Source organism: Maylandia zebra, linkage group LG22 (genome assembly GCF_041146795.1).
Source record: "Maylandia zebra isolate NMK-2024a linkage group LG22, Mzebra_GT3a, whole genome shotgun sequence".
In the NCBI taxonomy this organism is placed as follows: Eukaryota; Metazoa; Chordata; class Actinopteri; order Cichliformes; family Cichlidae; genus Maylandia; species Maylandia zebra.
Genome location: NC_135187.1, coordinates 19,721,775 through 19,743,025, shown reverse-complemented (window position 1 = coordinate 19,743,025; position 21,251 = coordinate 19,721,775). Strand labels below are relative to the sequence as shown.

General features: G+C 42.0%; 3 protein-coding genes across 3 annotated transcripts; 1 reads left to right on the top strand and 2 right to left on the bottom strand.

Annotated features, from left to right (window-relative positions):
- Window positions 1-1,417: 1,417 nt before the first annotated feature.
- Window positions 1,418-12,698, bottom strand: pex1 (peroxisomal biogenesis factor 1). The gene is made up of 24 exons (XM_004547994.5): window positions 12,481-12,698; window positions 11,134-11,280; window positions 10,908-10,991; window positions 10,641-10,755; window positions 9,808-10,493; window positions 9,571-9,690; window positions 9,300-9,420; window positions 9,019-9,125; window positions 8,779-8,864; window positions 8,552-8,684; window positions 8,244-8,340; window positions 7,982-8,152; window positions 7,730-7,884; window positions 6,012-6,198; window positions 5,717-5,883; window positions 5,167-5,301; window positions 5,002-5,066; window positions 4,684-4,826; window positions 3,641-3,744; window positions 3,303-3,479; window positions 2,656-2,889; window positions 2,347-2,541; window positions 2,054-2,184; window positions 1,418-1,691 (listed from the first exon to the last, which is right to left on the bottom strand). The coding sequence occupies exons 1-24, from the start codon at window positions 12,586-12,588 to the stop codon at window positions 1,616-1,618; spliced, it is 3,744 nt and encodes a 1,247-aa protein (XP_004548051.3). The 5' UTR covers window positions 12,589-12,698; the 3' UTR covers window positions 1,418-1,615.
- A 97-nt stretch (window positions 12,699-12,795) lies between these two features.
- On the top strand, window positions 12,796-15,050 carry rbm48 (RNA binding motif protein 48). Its single transcript, XM_004547993.3, has 5 exons — window positions 12,796-12,964; window positions 13,208-13,398; window positions 13,480-13,625; window positions 14,258-14,787; window positions 14,893-15,050. The coding sequence occupies exons 1-5, from the start codon at window positions 12,836-12,838 to the stop codon at window positions 14,953-14,955; spliced, it is 1,059 nt and encodes a 352-aa protein (XP_004548050.1). The 5' UTR covers window positions 12,796-12,835; the 3' UTR covers window positions 14,956-15,050.
- clxn (calaxin) lies at window positions 14,951-16,899 on the bottom strand. The gene is made up of 6 exons (XM_004547992.5): window positions 16,741-16,899; window positions 16,397-16,555; window positions 15,694-15,798; window positions 15,439-15,590; window positions 15,210-15,314; window positions 14,951-15,119 (listed from the first exon to the last, which is right to left on the bottom strand). Exons 1-6 carry the CDS (start codon window positions 16,814-16,816, stop codon window positions 15,069-15,071), a joined length of 648 nt encoding a protein of 215 aa, XP_004548049.1. The 5' UTR covers window positions 16,817-16,899; the 3' UTR covers window positions 14,951-15,068.
- Window positions 16,900-21,251: the final 4,352 nt, after the last annotated feature.

The following is a 21,251-nucleotide window of genomic DNA, read 5'->3' as shown; positions in this document are numbered from 1 at the left end:
TTTCCATTTGATTACATTTTGTATGATGGATTATGCAGAAAAAGTAGAATTGGGCTGAAAGATCTATCGCTTTATCACCTATTCAGGTTGTAAATCGTGTTTTTAAAAAGTAACTAAGTAACTAAGTAATTAATTACTTTTGAAAATAAGTAATCAGTAAAGTAATGGTATTACTTTTTGGGGAAGTAATCAGTAATTAGTTACTGATTACTTTTTTCAAGTAACTTGACCAACACTGTTTGTAGCCCACAGTTTTCTTTCTTCATTGGACTCAAAAATAAAGGCAAAAAATGTACAGAGAAAAATCAACAAGAAAAATGAACCATAACTTCTTCACACATTTCTATACCATTATATAAAACTTCAAAATATCGGGGTTTTTTTAGAATGAAATGTTAGTGCATTCAGACCTGCATGCTACCACAGATTCAACAAGGTGCTGGAAAATTCCTCTGAGATTTTGCTCCATATTGAGATGATAGCTTCCAATATTTGTTGCAAATTTGTCAGATGAATGTCCAAGGCATCTCCCACATGCTTTATTGGACTGAGATCTGGTGACTGTGGAGGCCATTTGAGTTTCTTGAACATGACAATGTTAAAAAAAAACATTACCTAAGCTATATGACCACAGGGTAGCTGTCAAAAGAGGGGTACAATGTAGTCATAAAGGTTTCACAATGGGTTCACCCAAAACCTTGGCTGATTGTGACCTACACCAGTTTTCACACCTTAGCTCGTGGGATTAGGTAGAGGATCATTAGAGGGTCCTTTTGTCCCTCTTGGAAGGACACTCCCACATTTTTAAATTAAGTCACCTCGTTTCTCCCTTTGCACACGTTTTGAATTTCAGCAGGTCGTTTCAAACATGCAGATACTGCACATCAGTCTGCCATGTGACTGATTAGAAACTTTGCATTAAAAAGCAATTGAACAATTGTACCTAATAAAGTGGTAGGTAAACCGTTCTGTGACATATTTGAAAGTGTTTCATTGTTTCAAAACACATTTTGTCTCAATTCACATACAGGTGTTTTCCTTTGTGTGGAGTGTGAACCATCTACTTCACAGTAACTTGCACCTTGACCGTTCTCGTTAGTTTTATAAACTTCTAAGAGCAGCGGACGTGTTGACACACTAATGGAGAGAAAGAAGAGAAATGCTCCTACATTTGTTCTTGCTGGTTCACTGTCATGGCTTATTAGGTAGTTTAATGGAACTGAGTCATCATTAATGTTATTAATTACTCGTGCTTTTTGTGTTGTGAAGTCAAAGTGTCTGTCACGACAAAAGTTTCAACCCTGCTTTAGCTTTTAAATACTTCCCACAATAATATTCAGTGTTTTGTTAGAAAATCAACTGTGTTTAAAGAAACCCATTCAAGCTAAAATGATCCAAGATGCTTACAGAAAACAAGTCGGAGAAAATGATCATTTTTAATTAAAACATGTTCATAATTTATACTTCTTATTATAATGTGCGTCTGTGCATTAATTACATTCAAGGCCTTTCCAGTCTAATTCACAACCAACTGAGTAAAGAACTTTATATACACACAATGTAATCATTTACAATGTCAAAATTAGGCTGAAATGGTTAAACTGTTAATGTTTGATCACGCTAAAGTCACACGTTGTCCAGGTTTAAATTTGACAGATTTTCTGTCTCCAGAGACGCCAAAGCCTTCATACCTAAAGAAAGTTTTAAAAAGATTTATATTAAAACACTGAATCAAATCAGAATGCAAAGTTACGTTTTTGAGTAGTAAAACAGCAACTACTACGTGTGCAGTTTCTCTACTCTCATTTAGTTGTTCAAGTTATTTCCCAAATTACACAGTACTGCAACTAAGATTTGTTTTTTTCACATTGTTTGTTTGGTTTTTTTAGTCCTCCATTGACGCAACCTGTCAGGAACCAGTTTTTCATGTTTTTAATTTCCTGCTGTTGATGACACTAAGTATCTTATGATGTCCTTGATAAATTGAGCATACTAAAGTCAATATTAAACAAATAACTGCTATAAAATCCTATTATTTCATTTGCTCACTTACAGTTTTGTGTATCTCTTCCAGTCGGCTTGGCTGAGGGAGGGTTTGGTCACGGCCAAGGCGGCGTTCACATGTGCTTGGCGCAGCAGCAGGCCTGGTTGTTTGGCAGCTGGATGCACATAAGCACACTCTTCCTACACAAACAATCACAAAGTAATTTTATACATAGTAGCTCATATAGGAAGATCTGGCTCTACAGGATGGAAAAGACTAGTGAAGCCAACTACAATGAAAAAAGTCCTAATTAGAATAACAGCACATTCAGACGCTCAAATATATTCATTGGAGTCACTCACATTGGCTTTCCTGTAGTTGTTCTTGATGTTATTAATCTCTTGTTGTAGTCGCTCCAGTTGCTCTTGGCCAAGCTCTTCATATCCCCTCTGGAGTGAGGGCATGTACGCAGGATTGACTGAGCTAGCGTGGTCACGAACTGATCCTCCAGTAAAGTCAGTGTTTATGGAACTGGGTCCAGAGATGCACTGGGAGTTCTGTTAAAGCAGGAGGATCGGAGGAAGAAAAAAACACACAAAAATTATGAGTGATAACATTTTTTTAATCCTATACTTATTACTACACTTGTACTATGTGGTAGTAGTGCTCACTGGTTTTGAATTCTCCAACTCGGACTCAGAACTCTCAAAGTACAGTCTCCAGACATTGCCGTAGTGGTGTTTGTTTTCTGCATGAAGCTCACTGGGCTCCACGACCACCATAGACTGGTCCAGCCCCATGCCTGACTCTCCCTCTCCCGCCGAGTCGTCTGACCCACTGCCCTGGTTGTTCGGGAAGATCATGGAGGAAAGGCTCATGTCGCTTTCTGAGCCAGAGTTCAGCTCCTGATTGCCACATAGGAAGAGAGGGTTTAGACGTTCATATATATGGATTCACGAGGATTTGTAGTGTCCAACATGGGTCTTAACTGTGATACTACAGCTCAGTTTGAAATTAGTTTAAGCCTACTGTGCCTCAGGTAAGTTATTCCATTACATTTCTTGTCACTAAGGTTGGAGATAATTTAAATTAAGCTGAAAACTGATAATGGATTCAGAACTGGAGCAATTCACATGCTGAGACACATACAAAATACATTATTTAATTTGCCTGAGGGGCTAAAAGAAATGCTTGGCTGCAACAAAATGAACTATAAATAATGGAATGGACAACAGTTCCCTGACTTCCTGTTTTATTAACCTAAGGTAATACATAATAACACAGTCATCAGACAATACTTTAAGTACAATACACTTACATGTGGTGCGCTGGTGCCTATGCTGTTGTGGACAGCCTCCAGCTGTGCATTGTAGAGTAAGGCTTTCAGATCTGCCCCGGTAAACTGCTCTGTCGCTGCTGCCAGCTGCTCCAGGTCAACATCGGGAGCCAGGGGGACGCCTGCAGTCAGAGCTTTCAGGATCTCCACACGAGCCTCCTGGAAATGTGACACAATAGCTCGATTTAAAACCCAAGAATCTTTCATGTAACATGACTCAACATTACTTTTTGTCTTTTAAGGACTGATACATATATAATGAGTTTAGAAGTGAAGTGATGTTAATTAATAATTATTAATATTCTTTTAAACCAACAAACCAGGTCAGGGGGAGGGCAGTAAAGGGATTTGTCCAGCCGTCCAGGTCTCAGCAGGGCCGGGTCAATCAAATCTGGTCGGCTGGTGGCTGCAAGCACGTACACATCTATGAAGACAAACACGAAGAATTCAAATTTATTTATTTTAAATTGAATTGAAGATCCCTCCAAGTATGTTTCAAGACAGATTAAAATGCTACTAATTCGTCCACAAAAAGGTTTAACCACATCTCTATAACCTTTCATAGCCAACTATATTGTTCAAATGTACTGGCCCAAGGTTTAGAGCATATTCATATTAGTCATAAGTATCACAATGAAGCACGTTTGATATATTGTAACCGAGCATAACATGCTTGGTCATGATTTAGTGAACCTTCACTTGAAGAGGCAGTAGCTGAGCCCAAGCATAGAACTTCAGTGTTTTTTTCCGATGAGAAGCTCATCTGAAGTAACTAATTGAGCAATCTATAAGGCATTCAAGAGGAACGTTTACTGCTCTGAAAACAGCATAGTTCAAACCCCAAAATGCATAAAATCATCACTGTACTTTGGAAAAGTGTTTTTCGAAACCATGTGAGTGCAAGAGTGAAGAGCACTCGGGTCTACACAGTTAAGTGCAGTGTGAGTGGAAGCCAGCCAGGAGAGGCAGGACAATTGTGCAAGGGTATGGTACAAGGTTACCCTGCCAAGTGTAGATTCACCCTTATTTTATTAATGTATTGACTAAACAGTGGCCATAATCACATTTAATTAAAAAAAACAACATCCATTATACGTATATTGTTTTTCCCCATCAATCCCAAAATTGTTAACATTAAATTATCAAAGTCATGCTTAGATGCTCTGTCATTACCCAAAGGTCCATTTGAGCCAGGAGGGAAAAAAACTGAATGGACTTCATGAGACTTAACCCCCACTTAACTTTAAATGGCTTCAAACACTTCTGATCTCATCCCAACAGAGTCAGTCAGGAGTTAAAGCAGATTACTACAAAGCACTCGTGATGATGACTGTGTGTATAGTTTAAAGATGTATGACGTTACCCTGCAGTCCCTCCACTCCATCCAGCTGGGTGAGGAGCTGGTTGACCACGCGGTCGGTTACACCTGTGCTGTCGTGGCCCCTTCTGGGAGCCAGAGCGTCAAACTCGTCAAAGAACAGGATGCAGGGCTTGGCGGCTTGTGCCCTGAAAGAGGCAGAAGAAGAAGTGATTGAAGGAAATAAAAAGAAAACATTTCATTTATGTGAAACGCCAATACTTTACCATTACTTCAAATGTTTTATGTTAATAATTATAACTTGCAACAAAAGGTAATAACACAGCAACAGCGATGCCGGGAGGAGTTTAAAAGTTCACTAACCTCTGGAAGACATCACGGACTCCCTTCTCACTGGCTCCAATGTACTTACTTAGAAGTTCAGGTCCCTGGAGGGAGAGTTTAAAAAAATCTCTTGTTGCTGTAGAAACTTTGCTCTCATACAGAAGGGCAGTCTTATTTTAATGACGAAGCTGAAGCAGAGCCTACCTTGATGCTGATAAAGTTCATACCACTGTCTTTGGAGATAGCTCTGGCCAGCAGCGTTTTTCCTGTACCAGGAGCGCCATACAGCAGAGCTCCTGAGCGATGGCGGATAGGAAGATTGGCGAAAAGGACCGGATACTGCAACACACCAAGGACCCACAGTCAGTGACTGTGCAATAAATAATTATTCTCTACTACTATAAGACTCATGCAAGCTGAATAAACGGGTTTTCCACCTCTCCAGAAAGAAAAGACGCTTTATCGGCTCGAATAAAAGAGGTTTTAATATATTAGTGGTCTAGGCAATTACATAATTTGGGAGTCTTATTATTACTTTGCTTGTAGTTTTTGTTTGTTTCTAAATCAGCTGATTCAAATATTTTATTTTCATTTTGTCTGTACTGAGCCCCTCATCACCACTCATGCCGATGCTTTCCAAAGCTCATCTGTACAACAATCAATAGTAATTATGGTGTTTAAAATACCTAGATAGTAGCTCATTATACCACACTGCAGCTAAAACACATTTTGAAAAAAGCAACAGCCATCTGACCTTAGCAGGAAGCAGTATGGTGTCCATAAGCTGCTGTCGCACTTCTTTTAGCCCTCCTACCCTGTCCAACCCAAATCCACTGGGGGTGTGGAGGTCTACACCCCACAAAGAGGGGGGGGTGAAGCCTTTGAGAGCCTGCGCAAAGTCCCTCCAGGACAGACACACTCCTGCAAAATACAGGGCACAATGAATACATCTGGACAATAACTCTACATTAGCATCAGTGGTCACATGATGCAGGAAGAATCTGAAGACCTGAAATTGATCTATTGGGAATTTCATCAGTCTTTGATACCTTGTTCACTGTGTCCTCTTAGCATAGTGTTAGCATGAACAGCCCGCTCTAACAGCAGTACTAGATCTTGAGGTGTGTATCCCTCTGTCTCCTTAGCAACAGCCCCGATATCAAGACTCTGTAAAGTCTCAACAGACAGGCAGGACTTCCTCAGGATCAGATGGCGCAGAATCTCAACCCTCTGGGCCTGCAAACAATAAAATGATCGGTGGTTTTTTTTTCTTTTCTACTTTGTGTGTACTTGTGCTTGTGTGTGTACAGGGTGGGCCATTTATATGGATACACCGTAATATAATGGGAATGGTTGGTGATATTAAAGTCCTGTTTGTGGCACATTAGTATATGCGAGGGGGCAAACTCCTCAAGATGGGTGGTGACCATGGTGGCCATTTAGAAGTCGGCCATCTTGGATACAACTTTTGTTTTTTCAATAGGAAGAGGGCCATGTGACACATCAAACTTATTGGTAATGTCACAAGAAAAACAATGGTGTGCTTGGTTTTAACGTAACTTTATTCTTTCATGAGTTATTTACAAGTTTCTCTTTGTTCACAGCCATTGACATGTCGAAGAGGTTAACACGTGTGGAGCGGATCGAAATTGTGTTGATATCTGGTGAACGCAGTAACCGGGTCATTGCAGCAGATTTCAATGCAAGACACCCTACGAGTCCACCCATCGCCCATGCTACAGTCAGCAAACTGCTTGCCAAGTTTCGTGAAACTGGTTCAGTGTTGGATTTGCCAAAATGTGGACGCAAGAAAACTGTTACTGTTGAAGAAACATCAGTGGCTGTCCTAGCTTCATTCAGCAAGAGCCCACAGCGTAGCACTCGCCGCATGTCACTGGAGAGTGGCATTAGTCAAACATCCCTTCGGCGGATATTAGCTACTCACAAATGGCACCCTTACAAACTCCAGCTACTGCAGCATCTCAATGAGGATGACCCAGATCAGCGCACAGAATTTGCAGAATGGGCAAAACAAAAATTGCAACAGGACCCTCAGTTCACGCAGAAGATTTTGTTCAGTGATGAGGCAAACTTTTATTTGAATGGTGAAGTTAACAAACAAAACCACCACTATTGTTCTGACACTAACCCACATTGGATGGATCCCTCCAAGACTGTTGGAACGACAAAGTGATGGTTTGGTGTGGTATATAGGGTACAACCATAGTGGGTCCATTCTTCATCAATGGAAACCTCAAGGCCACTGGATATTTGAAATTGCTACATGATGATGTGTTTCCCTCTTTATGCACTGAAGCTGGCACGTTCCCTGAGTTTTTCCAGCAAGATGGTGCGCCACCACATTATTAGTGCCAGGTCCGAGCATTCCTAGATGAACAGTTTCCTGGAAAGTGGATTGGTCATCGTGGGCCAGTTGAATGGCCTCCAAGGTCTCCCAATCTGACCCCCTTAGACTTTTATCTGTGGGTTCATCTGAAGGCAATTGTCTATGGTGTGAAGATACGAGATGTGCAGCACCTGAAACTACGGATACTGGATGCCTGTGCTGGCATTTCTCCTGCGGTGTTGCTATCAGTGTGTGAAGAGTGGGAGAAGAGGGTTGCATTGACAATCCAACAGTTTGCCCCCCTGACATATACTAATGTGCCACAAACAGGACTTTAATATCACCAACCATTCCCATGTTATTACGGTGTATCCATATAAATGACCCACCCTGTACATATGGATGTGGATGAGTGCCGACCTGATCAGGTGGCTGGATGTTTACAAATCCCTGGATGAAGTGGGAACCGTGTACCTCAGTCAGAGAGGGATGGAGGGAGTGTTCACTCTGGCTGGTAATGATCAGACACACCAGGCTAGAGTGAAGCATCACCTCATCCACCACATCCTGCAGGCCTGCAGCCACAGTGAGATAACATTACTCATCAAAGTAGGAAATGATTATCGATCCTGTCTGTCAAAAGGCATTCCCACAGGTAAGAAAATATTTTACTTTGAGCAATGTGCTGCTGAAGGAGTGCCTCCGGGCCGTGTTCATGTTCAGGTGAGGCTGGTGACCGCGTCAAACGATCCAGGTCATCAAGTAGAACAACAGAGGGCTGCCTCCATTCTGCCTGTTCAAAAATGTCCATCAGATTCTGTCTCACAGTTTCTACTCTTTTGCCTAAAAGGAAAACAAAACATCTTTTTAATTAAGTAAAATTTTATCCTTCTTTTCCATTCAGACAGCAAATATTCATGAAGTCTTTCTTGACCTTGTAGCTTTTTGCAGTCTACCACCTCAATGTGTGCATCCAGCTCTTCTCTAGCTTTCCTGCAAAAGGCTTGGGATAGAGTGCTCTTCCCACTCCCCTGAAGAGAGAAGTTACAGCACAACATGTTGTAGACTTAAGAAAACAATACTGGTTAATATGTGTTCTCCAGTGAGCTTAAGCTGCAAAAAAAACCAACAACAAACAAACATCAATGCTATGAAGTAGCAATTTATCTTATGTTAATGAATTATATTGACAGCCGTTGTGTTAGCAATAGTAGTTAACTTAAATGTTAAGTAAAGAGATACCTTGGCACCAGTGATGAGAAGAGCTCCACCTTGAAGTCCCCGACCAGTGGTACCCAGCTCTCTCGAGAGGGGACTACCCAGAAGGCTATGGGAGATAAACTCAAACCCAGTTCTACAAAGCTCATCCATCCCCCTGGGGAAAAAAACCCAAACATGACGGAGACTGATGGAGAAAAACAATCTCCTGCTTAAATCACGCATAGGTACTGAATTAGCAAAAGACGTACCCAAGAATACTAAGAGAGGGAAGTTCTGAGTGGGGTGTTTCAACTTCAGGCTTCACAGCTGGGGTGGTTACTGGCTCTCTGTCTACCTGAAGATGAGAGAAAGAGATAACTGAACAACTTCAAAGACTTTTTTTTCTTAAAAACGTGTTGAATTTTTTAATAAAAACTGCATGAAGCAATCTGTTTTCATTTAAATGTTTAAAGACACAGATATATAATTCTCCACTTGCATGGCGATACCTGTATGTCTTTCTTCTCGATAACTGTGGGTGCTAGCAGAAACAGCTGATCTGAAGCTTCAGTCTGTGGTTCTGGTTTCAGCACAGTTAAAGCAAACTCTAACTTTGCTATGGAAAAGAATAAAAAGTGAAGGGCCATTATTTAAAAAAAAATAAGAAGCTAATTTAAGATATTTATTATTACCCCCTTTTTTAAATTTACATAGCCATATGCAAATCTGTCTGTGCATGATTTATAAATACACTTCTTTGGCTTGTAACGGAAGTGCAGGAATGAATCACCATCAGTTCCATGTAGGAGGATGGTGCCAGACCGTGCTGTCAGACAGGCTAAAGGTTCGTGACTCTGTGTGTGCAGCCAACCAAGGAATGCTGTCTGGATCTCCTCATCATCCTCCTCAGGCTGAAGAGAAAAATGTCAAAAAAAATTAAAAATCAGATGGACAGAAAGGAAAGAAGCTGAACAAATTTTCTGCAATTCTGAACAAATTATATGTCCTTGTACTTCATTTACATCCGACACTGTAACACAGATGTACACTCCAGCACTCACCAGTGGATTTAGGGGTTGTAGGCAAATAGTAGAAGCTACTTTGATAGCTGATTTCACTGGCTTAATTCTTACTGTTGAATGGGCAGGGATATTAAGCCTGCTGGCCAGAGGCTCTGGAATCTAAAAAATGAAAGATACAAAAATTTTAACAGAAACAGAAAGAAGTAGGGCACTGCAGTATTGTTAAAATACTGTTTATAAACTATAGATATTCTTCTCTTCAGACACCATACTCACCCATACTCTTCCACTGTGAATCTCTCCCTTGCTTCTTTCCTTGCATCCAAGCAGCTTGGTACAATGGCACACTGCCCTAACCACCATGGCCTCCTCTTCCTTCACCTCCTCTCCTTCAGGCGTAGCAGTCTCCTTAGTAACTCTTGCCTTCTTCTTTTTCTCCATTGCCTGCTTGGTTCTGTCCCTCGTTTCTTTGGGGGATGGGACTTTGGAGAGAAGGCCATATGTAATTGAGGAGTGACCTTCACTCAGCCTAGCATTGAAACTGTGGCTCCAAGGAAAGATGTGAATAGCATTAGTTGCAACGTGGCTTATGGTGCTGAGAGAGTGGGGAGGTGCACCGCACACTCTGTACAGAGAGTCCGTAAGGAGAGCGGGGATTTCAGGTAAAGGCGGTTGTTCCTTAACTGGGTCATAAGCGCCCTTTATCATATGATGAAAGAGGCTTTTCAGGTCGGCTATGCCACCCCACTGGTGGCTGTTAGAAGTAGAGGAGGCAGTTTCTGATGATGGTCCTGAAGGGGAGGAGAAATCCATGTTTGGCTGTCTGTGAAAACTTTCTGAGTTTGGGTTGGCTTTTAGATGAGAATGTGTGTGGGTGCCAGTTTCAGCGCGGATCTTCGGGGACACAACAAGTTCTGTGAATTGCTCCAGGCGACCGTAGGGCACACGTGGAGAAAGTGAAGCTGTGCAGAATTTTTTTTAAATTAAACTGTAGTCATAGAAGTCAAACATTTAAAACTCAAGTTGAGCAGGCAAACCATTATAACTGCAATATTTTTGTGTCACATGTTATTTGATAAACAACATAGAATAATTGTATCAAAACTGACCTATTCGGATAAAGATTACCGTGTGGTTGTCCACCCACACAGGAAACACGGCATCTTGGAAAACTACTCTGATCTGATCCAGTAGTTGCAGCTCCAGCGCAGAACTGTGGAGCTCCTGGCGATATCAGTCACACAAAAGTGATATATTAATAGTTGTTAAGTGTGCTTTAAAAAGGAGAAGTCACCTTGTAATTATTAGAATGTGTAAAATAGTGCAAACTTGTATGAAGACAAGTTTCACATATTGTATGTCACTAAATTACCCACCAGGATTTCCCAGTCATCAGCTGATACAGGCTCCACAAACACCCGATCCAATGATGAGACCTGATGACATGGCCTTAAGAAGCCCTGAGGAAAAACAAACCAGTAAACTAAACAACTAGTAAGTCCAGACAGAAACTGACAATCACTGTACACTGTCACAAGATGGAGAAAATTAGCTTCTTCTGAAAATACAGCGAAGAACAGATTCCTCACGGAGGGGCTCTACCTGCTCTCCATCTGTCAGGCCCTGCTTCTCTCCTAGCTGCCGACACAGCTCCACTTTGTGGCTGCCCAGGCTGGAGCTGGCTCTGTTTTGAGTCCAGGTGAGGAACACTGGAGGCCCATGACCACAGGACAACTCCAGAGGCTGGTTCTGAAAAAGACCTTAAATGGGTTGACTGTGAATGTCACTGTATACAAAAGTATTCTACAGTCATTGCCAAGTTGCATGGGATCATGCAACTTGGCAAAGACCCCAAATTAGAGCAGCAAATCTCCAACAGAGTGGCTGTAAAGGAAAGGAATCAGTGTGTTGCAATAGCCCAGTCAAAGTCCAGACCTCAGCCTGATTGAAATGCAGAACCTAAAGAGAGCTGTGCATCAAAAAATTCCTGCAAACACTGTAGAGTGGGACAAAGTTTCTCCACAACGCAGTCAGACACTAATAACAACATAAATAAAATGGTTACTTCAATTTAGTGCAGCTAAAGGTGGTTCAACAAGCTTTACTGAATCAAGGGGTGTACTTTGTTTTTCACATGACTGCATGTTTGCTGAAGCACCTTTTGTTTACCCTAGACTACACCATGACCACCATCCTTGCTTGCAACCATGCTTGAGCAAACAAATCGTCCTCATTCAATCCATTTTACACTGTTTAGACTAATAATGACAGGGTTAACCCAGTTCTGAATCCTTTGTAAGTAAAGGTCAAACTTAAGGAGAGGAAGCCACGAACCAGGAATTCCTGTTAGCCAAAAAAGTGCAAATATAAACAGAAAGCCTTCATCAGAAAAACACTGTTCATTCATAACAGCGAACAGGATACAAGCTAGAAAAGTCATTTTAAAAGATACACTAGACCCCGGATTTATTTCTAACCTAGTCCTTTGTCTCCACCAAGTGAAACCGTAAAGGAACTGCTACGAAAACAGCTCCACCGAGAAGGAAACAAATACTGAAATACTAATTGCTAACTACCCTCTCTCTCCATATGCTGTAGTATTGTGTTTGACTCAGCTCCTCTTCTATCTATATTCAGAGCACGTTTATAGCCGGGCCGAAGTGGAGTGAATGGAGTCATGAAAAACTGATCTTTCCAATTCATTTGATCTAGAGAGCAGCCTGACGCGAGGTCTAAACTGCAGAAGTCACATTTTATTTTGTAATGTGAATAACTGTCAAAGGGTCTCGGAAATTAATTTACAGCAGCATTAATTTTGTTAAAAAAAATACAAGAATAGAACAACATACAGAACGGGCCAACATTTTAGCTAAAAATTGTTTAAGTCAACAAAGCTTCTACTAATTTTACCTAAACGATAGTGCTAGGTGGTTAGCTAGGCTATCTTACCTCGTTCAGGGAAAGCTGTGATATTAGCTTCAAGGGAAGGTGTAAAAAGCAGTTTTTTGCGTTGCTAAAAGTGACAGTTACGGGTTGAATGCCCTGATTGCTAAACATGATTTTCACAAAGTTTTCTATTTCGCGTTCAACGCGTCAAGGAAGCTGCACCGCTAACATCAAGTGTATGACAAACTCATAGTGGATCGATGTGCTCTGTGTGTGCCAGACCAGAGTAGCCGATATTCGGTTGAACGCATTTCAGAATAAGACGTCCAACTACGACATGCTTTGAATGAATCCTATTCAACACGAGAATGAACCTTTATTTTGAAATGCATCAAGTGAAAAGTTAATTTCCACAAACATGGCGGCTCCCGTCAACAACAGCTCTGGCTGCTGGAGAGTCCCGGAGGTTTACAAACATCACGAACAGCAGAGAGTGTGCATTTCTCGACCAAAATATAGGGAAGGAAGAAAAGCCAAAGCAGTTAAGGTAAGAGGACCCTTTTGTTTAGAAAAGAGCGTATCTTAAGGTGTGAGACACTCCCTGCTACATGGGAACGTCACTTACAGTGTTTTTAAAAAAACATTTGCTCTCTTCCGGATTTTATGGACTCCACTGAACCACAGTGAGAGCCTTAACCACATCTGGATGATAAATATAACCACTGTTCGCAGTTTTCACATGAGCATTTTCCCATCAGTGTACCGCAGTCAAGTGTTGCATTATTTGCAGGTTTACACCATAAATTTAGAGAGTCGTTACCTGATGGTCCAAGGGGTCCCAGCGATTGGGGTTATGACTGAGTTGATTCAGCTGTGTGCCCTCTATGGAGCTGTGGAGGAGTACAGGCCCCTGGACGAGTATCCTGCCGAGGAGTTCACAGAGGTGTACCTCGTAAAGTTCCAAAAACTCACAAGTGCCAGGTACAAGATGTCACTAGACTGTTCATTATGCCTAACTGGCAACGTCTGAAGGACCTTCTGAATAATTTGGTTTCATTTCAGAGCAGCAAAGCGACACATGGATGAGAAAGGTTTCTATGGTGGTGTGCTGCATGTGTGCTACGTCCCTGAATACGAGACTGTGGAAGACACCAGGCTCAAGCTGCAGGACCGGAGGAGCTATGTCATCCGGGCTGCTCAGAAAAGAGGTATAATTTTATGTCTATAGGTTATATTTTGCCTCACAAAATCCACCACTCAAATGAGTAGCTTCTTAGTTCCTCATTAGTCCAAGCAAACTTCAGTTAACATAAATAAGGATAAGCTTTATTTGTCAGTTGCAGTTGCCTGCAGCTGAGATGACAGACCTACAGTAGATGACCATACAGACAATACATAAAATATACAAACTTACATTGGGGAGACAGGTCAGACTAGGCAGCAGAAAAAAAAGGGTAGACAGTGAAATATGTAACATATAGGGGCAAGGTCAGGAGAAAAAAAAGGTTTCTGCCCATGGTGACTCTGACAAATGAGTCATCATGAGGAGAAAACACAAAAACACTCCATAGCACATAAAGAGCAAAGATATCATCACACTATACTCCATGAAACACAGACAAGCAACATAAGGGCGGGGGTGCACCAATGTGCACAGACGCTGCGATTCTTCGTGCCTCCAGCTGAGCCGCTGTCTCTGTAGACGGGGAGGTAAGCATGACAGGAGGCGTTGGATCCGGGGAGGGATATCTGCATGCACTTTTATTTTCATTTGACTCGGATCTTTTTGAATGATGTGGATTTTTGACACTTTTTTCTGTCTCATTTTATTATTGCAAAGTGAGAGAAAGGGAACAGAAAGAGGACACACAAGAGGAGCCTACTTCATCGGAAACAACTACCACGTCAGACGACAACATCCTCACACACAAACAGACCTCTGGAAATGACAATACAAGGGAGACTCCAAACATCAGCCACTATTTAGGCTTTCCTCTACTGCCATTACCTCCCCAAGAACATCATTACCATAGGCCTAAAAGTCAACATTTACCAACAGAGGATAAAATGGGGACTTTGCACAATACCTGTGCTGACACATTAGAGCAGCGAGAAGGGAGTTCAAGGAGCAAACAGACCTTATCGAGCAGACCGTCAGCACGTCAGGCTGCGGCAGTCAGATTTCTTCCTCGGACCACACACTTGGAGAAACGGAAACGCAAAATGGAAGAGGCTGAGGAGACCTCCAGTACTGTTTCTGGGCAGAACGAGCCTTTGATTGGACCAAAACTACCAGAACCATCCAAACTGGACATGGAGGATGAGTCACTGAACACAACTGTCAGCCTGATCAGGAACACAATGAAGCAGGTACATGTGATTATATTGTTTTGGTTGTAATTAAGGACAAAATAATATTTTCACTATGCTCTAAATCACTTTTTACAGTTAATCCAGTTTCGTCGTCTCTCCTAGGTGACATCGAGTCCAGACATCAAACCAGTGGAGAAGAAGGTCAAACCACGCCGTCGGATTTGATAGAGCAGGATTTATTTATTTTTTCTTAATTAAACAAATCTTGCATCACAGCACCGTTCCATTGAGGTTAATATTAAAGATGTTTTGGCTAGGTATGCAGTTATGTGATTTGGTTATTGTTCGAATTGTTCCTGAAATACGTGTCCCTCAAACATCTCGATTCTCTGAAAAAAAAGAAAGAAAAGCAAACTGTAAGATTGAGAATTTTTGATGGGGAAATTTAAAGAGCTTAACAAATTCTCATTACAGATTACCCTGAAGTCAGGAAGGCAGGTTCCAAAAGCTTCCAGCAATAGGTTCTCATCTTTCACAGTCTTTTCAAAATCTTCAAAAGACAATTTGCCATCATGGTCATAGTCCTGTGGGAGGAAGCACCATTGGCAGAGCTGCTAAACTATTTACAGACCTGAGAATTTTTTAAATAGTGTTTTGGTTTGTTTTAATCATGTGTAAACAGTTATATCTGTGCAGCAAACAGCTCACCATCTTCTTCAGTATGATCTCCACCAGGTCTTTGATTCCTTCGTCAGGGTCCTCCTCATTGGGCTGTCTGATGAGCCTGCCCTTCAGCATATGAAGCATCTCCTCTCTAGAGATGGCATTGTCACCATTCAGGTCGTAGACAGTGAAGCAGTCTGAGCCATGCCAAACACAGGGATTTTTTTTAGGTAGATAAAGCTACATGTGTGAAGGTGTGAGAGTGAGGTTAAGCAAAAAAAAGTAAGATTGAGAAGTTACATTTTATTTTTTCATCCAAGGTCCCCCGAAGAAAGACGGACAGTCCCTCGATCCACTCTTTCATGCTGACAACGCTGTCGTTGTCTTTGTCAAATGTCCTGAAGACTGAATGACAGACAGTTACACTCACAACATGTCTTGGATTTAATTATAGATTTCAATTGTTTGTACTGAAGAAACTGCTCATTCCCAACTGTACTCCTGGACAAGCGTACTGAAAGATTTAATTTAATCATTCTGAAAAAGGTGGTGGAGGTGAGAATTCTGGGTTGTACTTACAGGGTGATAGTGATGATTTGGAGATTTTGCTTACTTTCCACCATTTTATTGACATTTTACTATTTCAAAAAACAATATTGGCTCTGTTTAAATTTGATGGCACCAACATATCTCAAGACAGCTGAGAGGGCAACAGTAGGGTGCAAAACTAAGTGGTACTAAAAAAAGAAACGATGCAACTTTAGGTTAATTGGCAGCAGGTCACTGACATGAATGGATATTTTATTTTATTTATTAAAAACATCTTGGAGAAGCAGAGTTCCTCAAAAGTAAAGATGGGCCGAGGTTTGCCAGTCTACAAAAAACTGCCTCTACAGTTTATGCAAATTCGAAATGATCAAATTTACATTTTACAGAGCGTCCCACCTTTTTTTGGAACTGGGTTTGTAAATAATATAAGTTTAAATAACTGTAAACTGAATACCTCTACCCGTCATCCTGTCATCAGTAAGTCCAAAGATGCTGTGGAGTGTGCTTATGAACTTTCCTCGGTCCAGACCGTGCACAGCTCTGCCAGAGTTGTTCTGCTCCGCCACAAGGACGTTAAACTCTCGGATAAGGCACTCAACCTCTTTTTTACTGACTATAAACAGAAACATAAAAAAAATGGCGTACACTTCATCTGCTCTAACAATACCTAGACGGCAGTGTGTATTTTCATACCTGCTAAGTAAAACAATGAACCGTAAAGCTTAGCATGGACTGAACTACCGCTATAACAAAGCTGGCTTAGTTTATTGATTTGAGAAGTTTAACCGTCATACTCACAGTGCTCCACTTGTTTCGAAATGTTCTCAGCGAGCGTCTGTGTCGCCCGTTTGTTCACAGCAGATATTTTTGACATTTTCGATGAGGCCAGACTCAGCTACAGTCCACTCACAGGGAAGTTGGTGTACTGTTGCCATGGCTACCGCGAAACGTTTACGGTAGTGTGTGTTCAAGAACCTCGACGGTTTACTACCGGTGGAAACACCGTAACTACACATCATTTTCTACTTGAATTTTTAGCGCAGTAACACAAACGAAAATATGCCTCAACACTGACTGTCCTGTATCTGTTCCACTAGAATGACAATGAACCGCTGGCTGACCAAAAACCCATTGTTTTTCTGTCTTTCCTTAGGGCTATTTATTCTCCTTCAGAATACACGTTCATTTATATACTGAACAGGTACACATGAAACATGTTAAAATGGTTTTTTAACCCATCATCAGACCAAAATCACACATCAGGAAGAGGGCGGCTATATACTGTTTATGTTTATAATGCAGATTTGGGAAATGTTTACTGTTAGTCGCTTCAGGAACCTAATAAAAGCTTTGCTAAAATTTATATTTACCATCTAAAGTATCTTGGTGTTTGAGAAAAAGAAAAGAAAATGTGGGTGTTATGGAAGAATAGTGCAGCATTCCTTTAGTCAGATTCATCAAAGCCATGGAAATAGCTCCAACTTCTCCAAAAATATATATTTCATATATGCAATCCGCGTTAAGTACAAATTAAATGCGTATATCTCAAAATATTAATCATTCATTTAATAGACATATTCAATCTGTCCTTGGCCCACGCTGTGGTACCGGCCTGCTTCAAATCCACCTCCATCGTCCCGATACCCAAAAACTCCAACCCATCTTGCCTCAATGATTACCGCCCAGTAGCACTCACCCCCATCATCACTAAGTGCTTAGAGCGACTGGTCCTAGCACACTTCAAATCCTGTCTCCCCCCCACCCTGGACCCCCACCAATTCGCATACCGCCGGAACAGGAGCGCAGAGGATGCAGTCTCCATCGCAATGCACTCTGTCCTCTCACACCTGGACAACAACAACACCTACGCCAGAATGCTGTTTATAGACTTCAGTTCAGCATTCAATACAATCCACCCCTCACAACTCATCAGGAAACTGACAGACCTGGGTATCAGTTCCCTCATCTGCAAATGGTTACTGGACTTCCTGACCAACCGCCCCCAACATGTCCGGCTGGATAACCGCTGCTCATCTACCATCACAATGAACACCGGTGTACCACAAGGCTGTGTGATGAGCCCTTTCCTCTACTCCCTCTTCACCCACGACTGCAGACCTGCTGATGGTTCCAACACCATCATTAAGTTTGCAGATGACACCACGGTGATTGGCCTCATCAGTGACAACGATGAGGCCGCCTACAGGGAGGAGGTGGATCGTCTGGCTGAGTGGTGCGACAGAAACAACCTGCTGCTTAACACCGAGAAGACCAAGGAGCTCATCGTGGACTACAGGAGGAATGCTGACCCACATCCACCCATCCACATTAAGGGGACGGCTGTGGAGCGTGTGAGCAGCTTCAAGTTCCTGGGAGTCCACATCTCCGAGGATCTCACCTGGACGACCAACTGCTCCAAGCTGGTCAAGAAGGCTCACCAGCGCCTCTTCTTCTTGAGGACTCTGAGGAAGAAACACCTGTCCTCAGACATCCTGGTGAACTTCTATCGTTGCACCATCGAGAGCATCCTGACCAACTGTATAACAGTCTGGTACGGGAACTGCTCTGCCTCGGACCGGAAGGCGTTGCAGAGGGTCGTGAAAACTGCCCAGCGCATCGCCGGAGCACCACTTCCTGCCATAAAAGACATCTACAGGAAGCGGTGTCTGAAAAGGGCTGGGAAAATCATCAAAGACCCCAGTCACCCATCACATGGACTCTTCACCCTCCTGCCCTCTGGGAGGCGCCACAGGAGCCTCCGGACTAAGACCACCAGGTACCGGAACAGCTTCTTCCCCACAGCTGTCAGACTCCTGAACTCTGCCTCCTGACATCTGACCCACGTTAAACTCATGGACTGAACATACACACACCCACAATGGACAACTGTACCCTCAAACACAATAATAACATGGACTGAACCACCACTCACAACCACTAGCACTTTATATAGCCTCTGTAGAAACTATCTACACCCTCACTTATCTTAACTGCACTACTGTATAGCTCTGTGTAAATAATCATTCTGTACATTCGATAATTTTTAATCCTACAACTGTTTACAACTTGCATAGTTCCCATTTCTGTATAGCTGTATATCCCAGATTCTGTAAAGTTATTTATTTCATATTCTGTATAGTTTTTCATATTTATATCCTGTTCATATCCTGTACATAGCTTGTACTCACTACAGCCTGTACATACTTATAGTTATAGAATATTCACAACATACTTCATACCGTGTACATTATAACATACCATAATAGACCCATTTCTGTAATATACTCACATACAGTGGGGCAAAAAAGTGTTTAGTCAGCCACCGATTGTGCAAGTTCCCCTACTTAAAATGATGACAGAGGTCAGTAATTTGCACCAGAGGTACACTTCAACTGTGAGAGACAGAATGTGAAAAAAAAAATCCATGAATCCACATGGTAGGATTTGTAAAGAATTTATTCGTAAATCAGGGTGGAAAATAAGTATTTGGTCAATAACAAAAATACAACTCAATACTTTGTAACATAACCTTTTTGGCAATAACAGAGGTCAAACGTTTACTATAGGTCTTTACCAGGTTTGCACACACAGTAGCTGGTATTTTGGCCCATTCCTCCATGCAGATCTTCTCGAGAGCAGTGATGTTTTGGGGCTGTCGCCGAGCAACACGGACTTTCAACTCCCGCCACAGATTTTCTATGGGGTTGAGGTCTGGAGACTGGCTAGGCCACTCCAGGACTTTCAAATGCTTCTTACGGAGCCACTCCTTTGTTGCCCGGGCGGTGTGTTTTGGATCATTGTCATGTTGGAAGACCCAGCCTCGTTTCATCTTCAAAGTTCTCACTGATGGAAGGAGGTTTTGGCTCAAAATCTCACGATACATGGCCCCATTCATTCTGTCCTTAACACGGATCAGTCGTCCTGTCCCCTTGGCAGAAAAACAGCCCCATAGCATGATGTTTCCACCCCCATGCTTCACAGTAGGTATGGTGTTCTTGGGATGCAACTCGGTATTCTTCGTCCTCCAAACACGACGAGTTGAGTTTATACCAAAAAGTTCTACTTTGGTTTCATCTGACCACATGACATTCTCCCAATCCTCTGCTGTATCATCCATGTGCTCTCTGGCAAACTTCAGACGGGCCTGGACATGCACTGGCTTCAGCAGCGGAACACGTCTGGCACTGCGGGATTTGATTCCCTGCCGTTGTAGTGTGTTACTGATGGTGACCTTTGTTACTTTGGTCCCAGCTCTCTGCAGGTCATTCACCAGGTCCCCCCGTGTGGTTCTGGGATCTTTGCTCACCGTTCTCATGATCATTTTGACCCCACGGGATGAGATCTTGCGTGGAGCCCCAGATCGAGGGAGATTATCAGTGGTCTTGTATGTCTTCCATTTTCTGATGATTGCTCCCACAGTTGATTTTTTTCACACCAAGCTGCTTGCCTATTGTAGATTCACTCTTCCCAGTCTGGTGCAGGTCTACAATACTTTTCCTGGTGTCCTTCGAAAGCTCTTTGGTCTTGGCCATGGCGGAGTTTGGAGTCTGACTGTTTGAGGCTGTGGACAGGTGTCTTTTATACAGATGATGAGTTCAAACAGGTGCCATTCATACAGGTAACGAGTGGGGGACAGAAAAGCTTCTTACAGAAGACGTTACAGGTCTGTGAGAGCCAGAGATTTTCCTTGTTTGAGGTGACCAAATACTTATTTTCCACCCTGATTTACCAATAAATTCTTTACAAATCCTACCATGTGGATTCATGGATTTTTTTTTTCACATTCTGTCTCTCACAGTTGAAGTGTACCTCTGGTGCAAATTACTGACCTCTGTCATCATTTTAAGTGGGGGAACTTGCACAATCGGTGGCTGACTAAATACTTTTTTGCCCCACTGTATCTATATTATTGCTAATATATATTGTAATATATCTATATCACTAAAGCACTTCCGGATGGATGCAAACTGCATTTCGTTGCCCTGTACCTGTGCATGTGCAATGACAATAAAGTTGAATTCTATTCTATTCTATTCTATTCTAATGTATTATAGCCCAATATTATTTATTTAAAAAATGACTTTCTCATATAAAATGTACTTGTTTTTCCAGATTGTAGCATGCTTGCAAGGCATTTTCCAATATACAGTGCCCCATTCCTGATGAGTTTTGGGGGTTTTTTTTGCTCCCATTTAAGTTTATGAGACAAAGCAGCAAGGCAGCTAGAAATGATTGTTTGATGGTCATTGGATCAGTCGTTAATCTGCTCTTGGAGTTACTTGGGAGGGCCGGCCACTCCTGACAAGATT

Excerpts from the sequence above, each read along its gene's own strand:
- pex1 (XM_004547994.5), bottom strand. The coding sequence starts at position 12,588 with ATGTTTAGCAATCAGGGCATTCAACCCGTAACTGTCACTTTTAGCAAC. Across the intron at positions 4,827-5,001 it reads GTCCGTGATGTCTTCCAGAG|GGCACAAGCCGCCAAGCCCT; the intron begins GTTAGTGAACTT and ends TGCCTCTTTCAG. Across the intron at positions 2,890-3,302 it reads TAGGCACCAGCGCACCACAT|GAGCTGAACTCTGGCTCAGA; the intron begins GTAAGTGTATTG and ends TGTGGCAATCAG.
- rbm48 (XM_004547993.3), top strand. The coding sequence starts at position 12,836 with ATGGCGGCTCCCGTCAACAACAGCTCTGGCTGCTGGAGAGTCCCGGAG. Across the intron at positions 12,965-13,207 it reads GAAAAGCCAAAGCAGTTAAG|GTTTACACCATAAATTTAGA; the intron begins GTAAGAGGACCC and ends CATTATTTGCAG. Across the intron at positions 13,626-14,257 it reads CCGGGCTGCTCAGAAAAGAG|TGAGAGAAAGGGAACAGAAA; the intron begins GTATAATTTTAT and ends ATTATTGCAAAG.
- clxn (XM_004547992.5), bottom strand. The coding sequence starts at position 16,816 with ATGTCAAAAATATCTGCTGTGAACAAACGGGCGACACAGACGCTCGCT. Across the intron at positions 15,315-15,438 it reads AGATCATACTGAAGAAGATG|GACTATGACCATGATGGCAA; the intron begins GTGAGCTGTTTG and ends TTCCTCCCACAG. Across the intron at positions 15,120-15,209 it reads CCTGCCTTCCTGACTTCAGG|AGAATCGAGATGTTTGAGGG; the intron begins GTAATCTGTAAT and ends CTTTTTTTTCAG.